Genomic DNA, 16,865 nt, shown 5'->3' with positions numbered 1-16,865 from the left:
TGATAAAGAGAAGAGCTGGGGAGAGATCGCTTCAGATTTGGACCTACCGGGTGAGTGTACAAAGTTGCTAGCGCACTAGCTAGCAAATTTAAACATTAGATCTAGGTCAATGATCATCTGCTACATTCACAAAAGATGCATTGCACATACCGTATACTTTCTTTCTGCTGCTCGATTACCGTTTTCGGGCTGCATATTTTACTACCTGCAGTTTGTTATCTCTTTTCTTTCTCAGTTGTCTTTAGGAGCAGCATATAGTTGTCACAAGCCTAGAGCGTCCTCTCGCGGCTGTAGACGGTAATGTTTTCAGTATGAATTAACATGTAAAAACATGTTAAATTATATATATTTTGATATATAAGTCGCACCTGACTATAAGTCGCAGGACCAGCCAAAGTAGGAAAAAAATGCGACTTATAGTCCGGAAAATACGGTAGTTTGTTTGAATAATATTATCGTCCACGCTCGTTTTATTTTCTTTTGTTTTTTATTGGTACAAAGAATAAGTATTACTACAGCAAGTTGCCGTGACACAGTATCCATTTTGTTTACATGCGCATCCCCGTGAGATTGCGTCACGTGAGGTGCTAAATCTGGCAAGATAATCTTAAGAATATCTTGTAGTGTGTGATGCCCCACTATTTTCAAATCTTGTAGTGTGAGCATGTTTAAGATTTGAGGGAAGAAAATCTGCAAAGATTCTCCTCAAGTGTGTGCTGCAACCAGATTTCAAAATCGGTTAGGATTTTAAAACTCCTGATTTCCTTAAAAAATTATCGATATAAACTAAAAAATAATAATTGAGGGTATATGCATCACTTTCAGCTGTTTTAGATTACTTACTTAAATTACTATGTGCCGTGACACCCCTGTACCTGGCGGCGTATTGAGCTGGCCCATGTCACGTGACAGGAGATGAGCGAATGAGCGTCAACGTGCGATACAGCCAAGTTCATTTTCTCAGGGAACAACTGTCTTTCTTATGCAGGTTTATAGGATAAGGAAATCCTAGTTTATTATGATCTTTAAGACCTTGTTTTTGCTTCAGTGAAGTGTTACATGTTTACTTCTACAAAGAGGTTCGAAACATAACATTTTTTTTGTTTGTTTCGTTTTTTTTTCCTTTTAGCTTTTTCTACCAAGATTGGTGTTTTTTCTTTTTTTGAGAAATAAGAAAAGTGAAATGTGTATGTTTTTGTTCTATTTTAATTTATTTTATTCATATTTATGTTATTTATTTTAATTTTATTATGTACTGACCATAATACATGTTGTATAAATGGTCTTCATTTGTCTTGTGATTTGTCTTAATATTTTCACTGACAAAAATTGCCAATAAGAAATTAACGGTATCGGTATCGATGAAAATGCAAGAAAAAGTATCGGTATCGTATCGAATCCTAAAAGTGTGGTATCGCCCATCCCTAGTCTAAAACAGTGGCTGGCATATTTTCTGGACGTAGTTATGCTGGAGCTCTCTACAGCAAGGATTAACAAAGCCAAATCATCAACTATAGATCTATGCAAAACGCAGCAGCACAAGTACAGTGGGGAGAACAAGTATTTGATACACTTCAGATTTTGCAGGTTTTCCTACTTACAAAGTATTGCATTATTGCATGACATACACTACCGGTCAAAAGTTTTTGAACACCCCAATATTTTTTGTTTTTCCATTGAAATTTTAGCAGTTCAAATCCAATGAATAGCTTGAAATGGTACAAAAGGTAAGTGGTGAACTGCCTGAGGTTTAAAAAAAAGTAAGGTTACCCAAAACTGAAAAATAATGTACATTTCAGAATTTTACAAAAAGGCCTTTTTCAGGAAACAAGAAATGGGTAAACAATGTAAAGCTTTTCTGCAGCAATGGAGGTTGATCAAGCTTTGAAAGTTGGTGCTACCAATTCCCATAGGTGTTCCTACTTGTCTGGATTACTTACAAACCCCTCTGTTTGTATAAAAGTATTGTTGGAACACACTGTGGTACCATACCCTCGTGAGCATTATTTGAACAGTATCGTACTGCAGAAAGTAGTGTGTTGCCATAAAAATGGCGGGAAAAAGGCAATTAACAATGGAAGACAGACCATCATATCACTTAAAAGGAACCCCGACTAGTACGACATGTTGGCCTTATAAGATTAACGTGGGCGTCAGCTATTAAAAGGTGATACAAAAATACTCCAAATGTTTTGTTTTCTGTTAAAAAAATGCAGAAAATCTGTTCCCTCATAGGCCGCCATGGTTATTTACTTCTCAATGCATTCTGGGGTAGTGACGTGTAATGGTTGTACCCCCAACGTACCGGCTATTGACAGTACAGTAACAGCGAGATGAACACGTCTGCAGTTCAGCCTTCAGTTTGACCGTAGGCTTAAAGGACGAACCTAGGGGCTAATAACGGATGTGTACCCACTCTGTCGTTTTCTGGGACATTTTTTCATGCTAATTGATTGTGTTTGGAGCTTCAACGACGCTAGCGCGGACCGCTGGTTAACCTAGCTTACAACACTAGCTAGTATTCGGGGCACAGGAAAAGTAAAAACAAATCGCTATTTATACCACTAAAAAGGCTCAAAATATCACCAAACTACAACGATAGCATAGTGAGGGTCCCTACATGTTAACCGAAGCATTGAGAACTTTGTTAAGTGTACAGACGAAGAGCTACGGGAGCTCCGTGAAAGGGCTATATATATATATATCTATATATATCTATATATATCTATATATATCTATATATATATATATATACAGTGCCTTGCGAAAGTATTCGGCCCCCTTGAACGTTTCGACCTTTTGCCACATTTCAGGCCTCAAACATAAAGATATAAAACTGTAATTTTTTGTGAAGAATCAACAACAAGTGGGACACAATCATGAAGTGGAACGAAATTTATTGGATATTTCAAACCTTTTAAAACAAATAAAAACTGAAATATTGGGCTGCAAAATTATTCAGCCCCCTTTAAGTTAATACTTTGTAGCGCCACCTTTGCTGCGGATTACAGCTGTAAGTCGCTTGGGGTATGTCTCTATCAGTTTTGCACATCGAGAGACTGACATTTTTGCCCATTCCTCCTTGCAAAACAGCTCGAGCTCAGTGAGGTTGGATGGAGAGCGTTTGTGAACAGCAGTTTTCAGTTCTTTCCACAGATTCTCGATTGGATTCAGGTCTGGACTTGACTTGGCCATTCTAACACCTGGATATGTTTATTTGTGAACCATTCCATTGTAGATTTTGCTTTATGTTTTGGATCATTGTCTTGTTGGAAGACAAATCTCCGTCCCAGTCTCAGGTCTTTTGCAGACTCCATCAGGTTTTCTTCCAGAATGGTCCTGTATTTGGCTCCATCCATCTTCCCATCAATTTTAACCATCTTCCCTGTCCCTGCTGAAGAAAAGCAGGCCCAAACCATGATGCTGCCACCACCATGTTTGACAGTGGGGATGGTGTGTTCAGGGTGATGAGCTGTGTTGCTTTTACGCCAAACATAACGTTTTGCATTGTTGCCAAAAAGTTCGATTTTGGTTTCACCTGACCAGAGCACCTTCTTCCATGTTTGGTGTGTCTCCCAGGTGGCTTTTGGCAAACTTTAAACGACACTTTTATGGGATATCTTTAAGAAATGGCTTTCTTCTTGCCACTCTTCCATAAAGGCCAGATTTGTGCAGTATACGACTGATTGTTGTCCTATGGACAGAGTCTCCCACCTCAGCTGTAGATCTCTGCAGTTCATCCAGAGTGATCATGGGCCCTCTTGGCTGCATCTCTGATCAGTCTTCTCATTGTATGAGCTGAAAGTTTAGAGGGGACGGCCGGGTCTTCGTGAGATTTGCAGTGGTCTGACACTCCTTCCATTTCAATATTATCGCTGGCCCCAGTGCTCCTTGGGATGTTTAAAGCTTGGGAAATCTTTTTGTATTCAAATCCGGCTTTAAACTTCTCCACAACAGTATCTCGGACCTGCCTGGTGTGTTCCTTGTTCTTCATGATGCTCTCTGCGCTTTACACGGACCTCTGAGACTATCACAGAGCAGGTGCATTTATAAGGAGACTCTTGATTACACACAGCTGGATTCTATTTATCATCATTAGTCATTTAGGTCAACATTGGATCATTCAGAGATCCTCACTGAACTTCTGGGAGAGTTTGCTGCACTGAAAGTAAAGGGGCTGAATAATTTTGCACGCCCACTTTTTCAGTTTTTATTTGTTAAAAAGTTTGAAATAGCCAATGAATTTCGTTCCACTTCATAATTGGGACCCACTTGTTGTTGATTCTTCACAAAAATTACAGTTTTATATCTTTATGTTTGAGGCCTGAAATGTGGCAAAAGGTCGAAACGTTCAAGAGGAATACTGCATAGGCAGCGCTGTATATATACACACATATACATACATATATATATATATATATATATATATATATATATATATATATATATATATATATATATATATATATATAAAAAAAAAAAATACATACACATACACATACACACACACACACACACGCACATATATATACTTGAGCATCATAGCACTTACTATCTTAGACTTGAAGATGTCAAGCAGGCCAGAGAGGTGGTTATACTGGCTTGGCACCCTGCGGAGATGGACCATCTCAAAGTCAGTGCGCACACCTGGGCCCTGGCACTCTCCAGCATACACCCGCCTCCACTTTTGCTGGATCTGCACAAACATGGGCACCTGGCTGAGTGCACAAGATAAAGAGGAGCAGGCATTACTATTAAGAATTCAGTGTTTTCAATGTATTATTTTTCCTTCACTAGAAGAGGTTCTGTAGCATAGGTTATGCAAGTGAAAGTTGTGGGGAAGTATAGAATGGTGTTACTGGAGTTTTAGTCAATCTCACAACGTACATAACACATTCAAAATTCTTTAATCCATACGTCCCCTGAATTTTGCTGAATCTTGTGATGTAGGCCATGCCCATTTCTGCCTCTAATTATTTTTTTACAAAAATCGCAATATATGCGAAACCTACTTTTGCGAACTCCTCCTAGGATAAGAGTCTCATCTGCACGAAAAGTTGCATGTGGAATCTGTGTATGGCTCAAATAAGGGTCGTACATAATCATAATGCTTTACAACAATAATCATAACACATTATAAACCCCTATATAATTACTTATAAGGTCAAGTATCATAATACTCTATAATTGCTCGTCACTCCCCAACTACCATTTTCTTTCCAGGATCATAGTGTATTATAATTCTCATAATTAGAATCCATTATAATAATTTGATAATGCATAATAATGCTGCAATATAATTGCTATAAGGCATTATAATGTGATTACAAGTTACTCTAAGTGGGCAGTTAAAGCTTTAAGTAAAGTCAATAACATTTAAATCTATGTAAAAACAAAACTTAAAAATTAAGTACTCCAATTTGAAACAACTTTGTAGTAAAGAACAACTGAATGATGGACATTTCACTAATGTAATGCAAAGACTCAATTTACTACCTGAAACCATTTCTAATTCCCCTGTGAAGTGAGTTTGTCACTTACTAAACATTTTTTGCAAGGATCATAGTTTATTTCTCATGGTTGAAATACATTGTAGCCTACTATTTAAAATCCATTTGGTAACCGAGTGACAGAAAAATGGTTAAAATAGCCTATGTATTTATGTGTGTTGCCTTGTTTATCTGAACGGGTGGAGAGGCATCCGGTCAGGGTACTAAAGAATAATCCGTTAGTTTAAAACAAAAACAGATTATCCTTCAGTACCCTGACTAATCAGCCACTCAGAGAGATACATTGGTCAAGTGCTGCATCTAGCTGTATAAGATTGACAGTTCACAAAGATAGCTGGTAAAACGCAATCAAACTATTAAAAGCAAAAAGAAACCGGAAACTTGGAAAGTCCTGTTTTCCTCTTTCATCTATCTTGGTGAGCTAGCTGTATGATACTTATGTTGCTAGTTGTGTGTGCTGCATCACGTTGCCTGCATGTTTACAGAGTTGGAAATGTGGCTTAACGTTAGTGCCGTAGTTGTTAATTGTAAATGGATTAAAGCAATAAGCTTTTGGTTAGTAAAGCAAATGCTATATTGGTCAGTATTATTGTATTATCGTTTTCAAAAGAGATACACGTTAAACTGTAATATTCTACTGTGGGGAATGTGATGTGATTACTTATGTAACATTAACTTTAATGTATTTTGTCCTCTCACTAGAGAGTCGGAATATTGGCAGGACCATATGTAACATGCATGCAATCCTCCGAAAACGTGTAATGCTATTGTCATAATGGCTATTATCAGTTGTTTAATTTGTGTTATAAGGTTCAATGATGTATGCTGATAATGATTCAGATATTTATATTTAAACTAAAAGTAATAGAGTGTAATGCATGGCCTAAACATCATTGATGTATCATTGAGTATTACACTAATGTTATATGTGATGCTTATATTTCGCTGTTATGCTTCAGTATAAAAATATTGTTGGACAACAAATAGACAAACAAATCCTTATGATTCCTGTTTACATAAAACAGGTCAGGACCTATGGACAGAGTGATAACCAGTTTTGAAGATCCATTCCTATCAATCCTCCCAGTGTGATTCTATCTGGAACAGAGAAGTGATTCATCTAATATTCCACCTGGTGGTAGCGAGGTGACAGTCACCAGGAATGATATATACACATCTACAGGGTGCACTTATCACAAAAAACTGTCCCAGGAACATTTAAAGAAATACAGACAGTGAAACGGACATTGAAAGTGATCACAAAACAGATTTGACGGACTATCGAAAAAACTAAAGACTCTAATTTAAAAGCATTTTTTTTATTTTCATTATTATGTTATTCAAATGTCTGAGTTATTACCTGCAAATTTAAGCTACTAAATGTAACATTTTGCAATTAACCTCATTGTCTGTGCACTTTCATTTATCGTTATAACAGTATATGTTTCTTAACTCCTTAGGAACCTTGAGCAAAGGTGAATTTACCAAAATAGGAGTGAAGTTAGTGTTTAGAGTGGGTAAAATTTGGGGGAAACGTCACATTAGTGAAATGTAAATGTCCATCATTCAGTTGTGTTAAATAGTAGTACCTCAACTGTACTACCAGTAGAGTACTTATTGTCTGTTATGATGTAATTTACAGCTACAGGTGAAGTAGAAATGGTTTCAGGTATTATCTATAATTTGGGTCAATTACATCTTTACATTAGTGAAATGTCCATCATTCAGTTGTTCTTTACCAAAACGTTGTTTCAAATTGGAGTACTCAATTTCTATTATGACCATTTAAACAATTACATTTTAAAAGTAGTCTGTGTTCTTCATATATTTAAATATTAAAGCTAACAATGACCACTTATAATGAATAATAACCTGCTTGTAAGGTATTATATCTCCCTTTACCTCAGGAATTTCATTAGTTAAAAGGTGCAATATGTAATATATTTACTGTATTAAATCCAGAAATGACCAGATGTCATATGTGTGTGTGTGTATATATGTATATATATATATATATATATATATATATATATATATATATATATATCAAAATATTTAGGAAACATGACAAATTGAAATACTATGTTTTCTGACAACAATGCTAACGCCAGTATTTTCTACTTTGAAATTTCCATTCCGTGATGGAATGTCTGTTTGTGTTTTGGCCTGTGGCTTATTATCAACTGCCCATTTTGACAGCCTGGTCGGGTTGCCAGATATACCTGTAAAAACGCAAACCCATGCTACAGCCTTGGAAGCAGCAAACAAACAAACAAACCGGATCAATGGAAATAGACTCGACCCAACCTAAAAAAGAAAAAAACTCTGCATGTTTCTAAGTCAGTTGCATGACCAAAGGCGTAATGAAACCCGGGTAAATATTATATAATAATATATTTGAAAGATGGAGACAGCTTAGAGCCCATAAGGACGCTAAGTTGGCTAATTTCCTCGTGAACAGGTAAGCATTAAGCTTCAGGCTAATTTATCACGGCTACTAGGGATGGGCATTTTCAGTCATTTCAACATTTGTGTACTCACATTGAATGAAGAGTACTTGAGTTAGTTACTCTGAAAAATAAGTAAGACAAAGCCAGTGAAGTGATCCCGACTGATCCTGGCTAACGCCGCAATGCTAACACGCGATTACTGCTAACGTTACCAGGGAACCAGGAAAGTGGATGACGTCCCAACCACCATGACAGACCTGTGACAGAAACCACAAGTTTGATTTCCTCCTAATGGAAACATGCAATTTAACTTTGGCAAAACAACCATGCAGCCTGTTCAACGGCCATAGCTGACAAACGGCGAATAATTAACCAAAAAAGTGTGTCTGTCTGTCGGATAGAGAGGACAGAGTGGTAGTGGTGTTTTTAACGGTTGTTACCGTAATTTTATGGCAAGAAAATGTGTCTGTCAGTTAGGTAGAGAGGACGGCAAGGTTGTAGTGTTTTAGTGCTTGTTGCCGTAATTTTAAACCGAGAAAGTGTGTCTGTCAGTCGGGTATAGAAGGCAGCAAGGTCATGATGTTTTAGAGGCTGAACTTTGAGACTGGAGAGGAGGGGCAAGGGGAGCTCGAGTCTCTCCAGTATTTTGAATTTGGACTGCAGTAACTATTTTAAACGCTAGCTGTCAATATTACATTATGCACCTTCAAAGCACCCAATGACCACTCAGAGTAACTTATAACCACATCATAAGGCCTTAGAGCAGTGATTATTATGCATTATAAACTGATTATAATGTATTACAATTATAAGCATTATAATACACTATGATCGTGGAAAGAAAATGGTAGTCAGGGAGTGACTAGCAAGTATAGATTAGAATACTTGACCTTATAGGTCATAAAATGCTTTATGATGTGTTATTGTTTTAAAGCATAATGATTATTTACAAATGCTTATAACTATACCTATATATTGTTATAAGCAGATTATAAACTCATTATGAATGTGTTTATATAATGCATTATAGACACAAAGTTACCAGAAATGATAGAATATGATACCTTATAACTTATTATAACAATGCTTTGTGTTATTATAGTTATACAGTAAAGCATTATGATTATTCACGAGCTTGTTTATAACTGTACTTATAGAGTGTTATAATCAGATTATAACACATAACTGTTTATAATGCATTATTTGCAGCTGTAGAATCATTTAGTGCATGTGTAATTCAAATTTGTGCAGGAATATTTTCAACAGTTAACAGTGAGGTTTCACAATGTCTGAGCGACTAACACACACATTTTCTACGTGCCTGTGTGAACCTGAAGTTACGAGCACAAGCCATGAGTTACAAGTACGAATTTTGACCCTTTGTTTTTAACGCGTGAGCTGACTAGCCAATCAGCATGTTGCCCACTGACCATCCAATCAGAGGAGAAATCAAACTGACCAATAGGGAGCAAAAGGTTGTGCTCTGTTTACTCCGTCCATCTGGAACATGCTGGAATCAACACAGAGGAACGGAGCAGACTATTCTGGGACACAGTTGGGTTAATTACACGTGCTTCTGTGTCCAGTGTAAACCTGCCGTGATGCTGCCAGGAGGGAGCAAACTAGTGGTTCTTTGCTGATTACTATACAGCAGTGGTTGCCAACCTGGGGTCCAGGCACACCTCAGGGGGGCGGCAAAGAACACAGGGGGGGGGGGGCGCAAGTCTTTATCTTGTTTGAGGTAAAAAAAAAAAAATTTGCACATGTTAAACAAATTATGATAATACACGAGGATATATAAGATATACAAAAGTCTGTATGAAAACTATGTATTTTTGTTCTCGCTTAAAATTGTAGGCAGGCTACCTAGTAGGCCAAACCTCCAGGACCTCTTAACCTGTGACCCTTGCTGTCATCAGGTCAGCTGCTAGCTGCTATCATCCTCGTTTTTTCTGCCGCCACGGCATCACTATTTTATGAATGAAACATGGCGGAGAAACGTAAAAGTGCTGTTAACTCCTCTGTATCTAAAAAGAAAGTAAGGCTCTATCTCGAGAGTAACCTCAACTTCGGTTTCGGGGGGTGCTCAGCTTTTCTTAGACATAAGTAGGGGGGGCGCCAAGGAAAAAAGGTTGGGAACCACTGCTATACAGTACTTTAAATCTATACAACACTATCTTATATCTAGTTGTTTTTTTTTGCTCACTGAATAAATACACTTTTGACAAGTCTTAAGAGTGTTAACTGCTGTTAAGAGCAGTAACTATCAAAAATGTTTGTTTTCAAAGACGACCGTACAAGCTTTCAAGTTTTATTAGGCACAAAGTATCACAGCATGCATACATAAAAAAACGAAAACTTGTACATAGTGATACACTGTGGTGGAATGTTATACCTCTTTCACACCACCTACCAGGGTTGGGCTAGGGTTGTCTGATCAGGGTTCAACCCTCCTTTTGGAAATTCAAATCAAGCCATGGGTATATCCCTGGTCATGACAATTCAGAGATCACCTGGGTCAACCCGGGAGCAATGCATAACAATTACCTTAAGTGCTAGAAATGGGCGGGGCTTTCACATCATAGTCTAACATATGCTAAAATCACACACTCCAGTCCTGTCTGTATACCAGCAGAACTAATGTTTTGTAGTACTTGAATCTGTCATTGTACAGAGGGATAAATAAAGCTTACTTTGATGGTTTTGCAGTGAGTATGTTCTAAAGCATAAATAAATAACCATTAAACACTTATCAGATGATTTTGTGCAGAGTGAATTCTCCTCCTCTACATATTTATTGCAGCAGATGGAAAACTAAGTAGTTACTCTAGTATTGATTTTTGACTATTTTAAGACGAGGGGAGAACATTTCTCTTTGTTAGATTTCTTTAGAAGTAAAGTTGGGCTTTGCTGTTGGCTTCACGACTCATTTAAAAAAAAATCCGCGCTACCCAGCAGCTGCTCTGAAGTGCAGGCTGGAGACGGGTGTCTCATGCAAAAGAGATGGAGTAACAGCGGCGGTGCTGAGAGAACAACAAAACTTATTTTCATACGTGTACATTCTAACACTGGGTTTTTACAGGCAATTTTGCCCCTTTCAAACACACAGTCGACCTGGGTATAACCCTGATTGAGCCATTGGTGTGTAAGGGGTATCAGGAAGTATTTTTACTCAAGTACTGCACTTGTCAAAAAAAAAAATACTCATCAGACCATCTCACATGGAAATCAGCATTCCCTAAAAAATGATTTGGGGAACTGCAGGGATAAATCAATGTTTAGTATGCTTGTCAGTGTTTTGTGAACCTCGGTCCAGTAAGGTCTTATGACTGGGCACTCCCAAATATATGCCAGTGGTTGGATTCCTGCCAATGATGTGTGTACCCTCACTGTCTTCTGGTATCCCCTAAATCCTTAAAAACCCTCCTTGCTCGACCCTTCTGCTCTATCAGCCTGGCTTCCAGGTTAGCTTGGCGCTATTATAGTCGCTCCATTAACGTTGATGGTGCTTGAAGTACGGTCTCTGTTTCATTTATTATTTCTGTGCCTGGTGCCGTCATATGTTTGTTCTCTTCAGCTCTTTGTTATTGTTGGATAGCTGTACCGGGTTATCTTTTCTGAACTTCTGTAGGTCATTGAAAATACATTGTAAGCTAACGTTGGGGATAGTTCGAAGAGCTGCTTCGGCTGCCTTGCCTCGCTTCGGAATCATTTTCTAACATGTTCATCATTATCCCACCTAGTCTAAGTAACCCCCTTTGTCACTATTTTGAGGGTTATTTCACAAAACTGTCGGGGAGTTCGAGAATTAGGCTGTCATCCTTTCGGTAACGGAACCGGAAACCTCCACAAAATTGGTATTGTAACTGAAATTTACCTAACCTAATTGATATCTAATCAAAAATGTAATCGAATCGTGAGCTTGTGAATTGGAAATGAATCAATTTGGGAAATCATTGGCAGAATCCAGCCATCTAAAGTATATTACGCCACTGTTTACCAAGTTATGGACTTACTATTGTAGCAAACTTTCAGATTTTAAGATTGAATCATGTAAACTATGGCTGGGACGATTCATCGACGTAGTCAATTACGTAAATGCGTTGACAAATAATTTGGGCGGGGTCTGGAGGATATTTCCTGCCACTATCCCCGGGCCGGGCCCTTGATCAAGCATTTGTGTTTTTTTTCATCATTACTTTATTAGCCTAACTGGGTGGGGAGAAAGCTATGCCTCTCCCGTAGCTCTGGGTATATGTCCTGCACTGACTTGAGTGTGAGGTAAACTGTGCTAAATCGTGTCTCCCCCATCTGTAGCACTCTCTTCGATAATTGTGCAAACAGGCCAGATTGTTTCAGATATCTCACAAGTCCTTTATAACATCAGTTATAACAGCCCACGTATTAAAAAATTGTCAGGTTAAAATCGGGCTCTGGCTCATAATTCCAGTTAATGTGTCGGGCAGGGCCGGGCTCGGACACAACGTGCACGGGCTTGATTTTTTTGTGCCAGATCTAAGCTTTACTCCCAAGCATGTGCGATGATCAACATGGTGACACGGAATGTGTTCCCAATAGTAGCCAAACGGTACGTTAGTCCGTTGATTTGGTTTACCATCATCATGAGTGACCCAATCGATTACAGACTGTTATATTAGACGCTGTAACTTGCCTTAGGATTTCATATGTTGCTAAAACTGCACTTTTTTACTGTAAGATTAAAGGGAGAAGAACTTGGATGTTAAACAAGAGCTTATTCATTATTTTACCTACTACTGTTAAAAAAAGCAAATACAGGTTACTCTTTTTGCACTTGCTCTGTTTATTTTAAGTTTTTATTTTTGTATTCCTCCTGAAAGTGACTTTATTTTGTTGTTGGATTGATAGACTACATCTGGCTTCAGGATGCATTACAAATTAATTTTCCTTGAACAGTGCAGTGTTAAACAATTTTAATAAATTGAGATTTGAACCTTATTGAAATTTGTTTTGTGTAAATTGTTAATAATTGAGCAATGGGAAAATAATCGCTAATTGAAAATGTATCGTTAGTCGACTAATCGAAAAAATAATCACTAGATTAATAGTTTAAAAAATAATTGTTTGGGACAGCCCTAATGTAAACAAAACAAAATATTTATCGCTTTGTGCAGCATCGTACAGTCCAAAAAGAGCATATGTGGTTGGTTAAGGAACCAATAAGCAGAACCAAAAATTTTCTTTTATTTTGTTTTAACTTGGAACTGGATTTTGGTTCCCAACCCTACCATCTACTGCCTTTAGTGATGAAGGCGACTTACCAGCCACTGTTGGTCAGAGAAATGGAGATGGAGCTGAGAAGCAGATTGCATTTGGACTCGCTGATGATTGCCTCGCAGTTGGTTCCAGGGTTGATGACCACAAACTCTCGTATACCATACCTGTTACCAGAGACACAGTTACAGCAGAAAATTGAAACTAGTTTTTTTCAAGCGTGGTATATGTCAATATTGGGGATGCACCGAATCCAGGATTTGGCTTTGGACGAATATTGGGCTTTTTGATGGGGTTTGGTTTCTGATGAACCTTCGAATTTTTTCAACAGAACCGAACCCTACGCTTGCATTACGTGCACTAAGCTGGTCGATGTAATGACACCGCCGTTGATTATAGGAAGGTGTTTACGTAGGTGGACAGTTCAATGCAGTAGGCTGTGAGAAAGAGAAAATGGAACTCATGAGAAGAAAAAGTGTTGTTTGGCAGTACTTTCAGTCAAAAGAAGGCGATTCAAGTCGAGCTACTTGTTCAATTTACAATACTGATTTGTCTTGTGGTGGCAAGGACCCTAAACAATACACAACACTGCAGCTGTTAAAACATTTGCGTATGAAACATCCGAAAGAATAGGAGTTGTGCATGAAGGAATCTACAGACAGCTTCAGGTACGGCAAAGGAAGGACAGTCACAGCTAAAAACTTGTGTTAATCAGACAGTGCCTCTGTCAGCTGTTCTCTCGGCAAATGAGTCTCCCTACAGTGGGAGCGGAGCGACAGAACGGCCGGCTGCGGCTCGTTAACGTTAGCTTTCTAATTTCACCCACCCAACATGCCTTCATCATACACTGGTTAGTGAAAATTTACCAAACAAAATTGTCACTCATCTGGCTATAGCGATGTGCTTTCCTATGATGTGAAAAGAGTGTGTGAATTCCACATTAAGTTGTTACATTTAACTATTTTAGAGGCTGTGGACGTTGTTTACTTCATTAATGTATTTACTGTGTTAATGGACTGAGGATGGGAGTAGGATTTGGTATTCGGTTTCGGCAGAATCTTAACCAGTGGATTCGGTATTCAGCCGAACCCCAAATATCTGAATTTGGTGCATCCTAGTCAATATATAGTCATAGCTGACATTAGCGTAATACAGTATTTCATGATACATTTGATGTACTAATCACAAGCCATTGTTTTAATGTGCATGTAGGGGAAAAATAACTTGATAATTACATTGAAATCCCATCCCATTTAACATAATTCATTCAGTTTGACAAAAGCGTTCATGTTAGCCATTTTTTGATTGGAAGGGGAATTATTTTGTTTTGCCCTAGGCAATCAGTAGTGAATGACATATCCCTTCCACTAACTTCCTACTTAAACGACACTGAAGATGTAATAACACTGCTAGGAGCAGTTTGTACAACATTGTATGGGGCATCCTGGTGGTTGAATGGGTAAGCTATGTTCGAGGTTCTATTCTTGTCGTAAGTCATCTGCCTTTATCCCTCGTGTTTTTCCTTTCTCTTTACAGTTGTACTATCAAATAAACAAAATGGCAAAACAAACATTAAAAATATATGCATCAATTAAATGTTGTTCCTTTAAGCTGAGTCCCCTTGTCCATACGTTCCATTAATTTTAATGGCCATTTCTCTTTTGCGATTTATTTGGCCTCGCCGTCATTAATCTTGCCAACAAAGCTGATTGGTTGACTGCATTTCCAACCAGGGCTAATAGCCATCAATGAGAAATGCCTTCATTAAAAATCCAATTAAAACTGACCGTGACCCTAAGTAGCCTCTTTAAGTCCATTTCTACAGCTGAACAATTCAGACACATCCTGATGTGGAAGGAAACCCTGTGCTCTCACTGTCCTCACAGTCCATGCTTGACAAAAATATAGACAGGAAGCAGTGTATTGTGTCATTAATACAGTTCAAATAAGTGGGCACCCAGGTAGCTAATGTGATTGAGTGTGCATACTATTTATTAAGGCTCAGTCCTTCCAACAGCGATTCCAACCTTCATTTCATTTTCATTTCAGTACCTGACAGCGTGTATGTGCGGGCTTATCTGTCCTCTCTGCATGTTGAAGAAGAGCAGGGCTCCGACACACACGCACGTGAAAATGTTCTAAATAAATACAATATTGTTCTAAGTAAATAGGTTTGGCATTATTATATTACAACTGAAATTATTTATTTGTTATTACAGAAGGAAAGTAGAAAAAAAAGGTACCATTGAGTACTGGAACTGAATTTAAGGTACAGGTATCGGTACCGATAAACATGTGCATGGCCTGTATAAAAGAGCAAGCTGCTCAGAATTATCGACAGGTCAGAGTTGAAAGTGAAAAAGATTAGCACATCTGGCTGTAGATAATAAAAATAAAAAATAAATGTTTATATCTTATAATTCTTTAATTTGTCTTTAACTTTGTTTTAATTTTAATTATGCGTTTGTTTTATGTCTGCAACCATGTTACAGTGGGGAGAACAAGTATTTGATACACTGCCGATTTTGCAGGTTTTCCCACTTACAAAGCATGTAGAGGTCTGTAATTTCTATCATAGGTACACTTCAACTGTGAGAGACGGAATCTAAAACAAACATCCAGAAAAATCACATTGTATGATTTTTAAATAATTCATTTGCATTTTATTGCATGACATAAGTATTTGATCACCTACCAACTAGGGATGGGCGATATGGCCTAAAATCCATATTGCAATATACATTGCAGCCTCTTGCGATAACGTTATATAAATTATAATAGAACCATTTCAGACCAGGTTACATAGACCCTAAGGAAAGCCAAACTGCTAAATATTTTTTTTTTTTTTAAAGAGAAAGAAACGTAGTATGTAGTTTTGAGAACATTTATTGTTATTGTAAACTTCCCGGTACATTTTTGGTCCCACTCCGCCACTGCGCGCACCCACACCCACACACCCACACACACACCCACCCACACCCACCCACACGTTGTAGCAGCTTTCAGCCATGTTTACTCAAGATGACGATGATGACACCATCCCAACCATGAAGCATGGAGGTGGAAACATCATTCTTTGGGGATGCTTTTCTGCAAAGGGGACAGGACGACTGCACTGTATTGAGGGGAGGATGGATGGGGCCATGTATCGCGAGATCTTGGCCAACGACCTCCTTCCTTCAGTAAGAGCATTAAAGATAGGTTGTGGCTGGGTCTTCCAGAATGACAACGACCCGAAACACACAGCCAGGGCAACTAAGGAGTGGCTCCGTAAGAAGCATCTCAAGGTCCTGGAATGGCCTAGCCAGTCTCCAGACCTGAACCCAATAAAAAAATCTTTGGAGGGAGCTGAAAGTCCGTATTGCCCAGCGACAGCCCCGAAACCTGAAGGATCTGGAGAAGGTCTGTGGGCCAAAATCCCTGCTGCAGTGTGTGCAAACCTGGTCAAGAACTACAGGAAACATATGATCTCTCTAATTGCAAACAAAGGTTTCTGTACCAAAAGTTCTGCTTTTCTGATGTATCAAATACTTATGTCATGCAATAAAATGCAAACTAATTACTTAAAAATCATACAATGTGATTTTCTGGATTTTTGTTTTAGATTCCGTCACTCACAGTTGAAGAGTACCTATGATAAAAACTACAGACT

At 38.2% G+C, this 16,865-nt stretch overlaps 1 protein-coding gene across 4 annotated transcripts in view; it reads right to left on the bottom strand.

Moving 5' to 3' along the window:
- Positions 1-16,865, bottom strand: part of rab3gap1 (RAB3 GTPase activating protein subunit 1) — a 123,427-nt gene that overhangs the window by 71,102 nt on the left and 35,460 nt on the right. For all 4 annotated transcript variants that reach the window (XM_039787381.1, XM_039787382.1, XM_039787385.1 and 1 more), the window contains 2 exons: positions 13,261-13,380; positions 4,553-4,718 (listed from right to left, as the gene is read on the bottom strand). In XM_039787381.1, coding sequence (XP_039643315.1) covers positions 4,553-4,718; positions 13,261-13,380 — 286 coding nt within the window. The remainder of the gene's footprint in view (positions 1-4,552; positions 4,719-13,260; positions 13,381-16,865) is intronic.

This window comes from Perca fluviatilis, chromosome 21, assembly GCF_010015445.1.
Source record: "Perca fluviatilis chromosome 21, GENO_Pfluv_1.0, whole genome shotgun sequence".
Lineage (NCBI taxonomy): Eukaryota > Metazoa > Chordata > Actinopteri > Perciformes > Percidae > Perca > Perca fluviatilis.
Note: the sequence above shows the minus strand (reverse complement) of the source record. Positions and strands in the feature narration are given on the sequence as shown.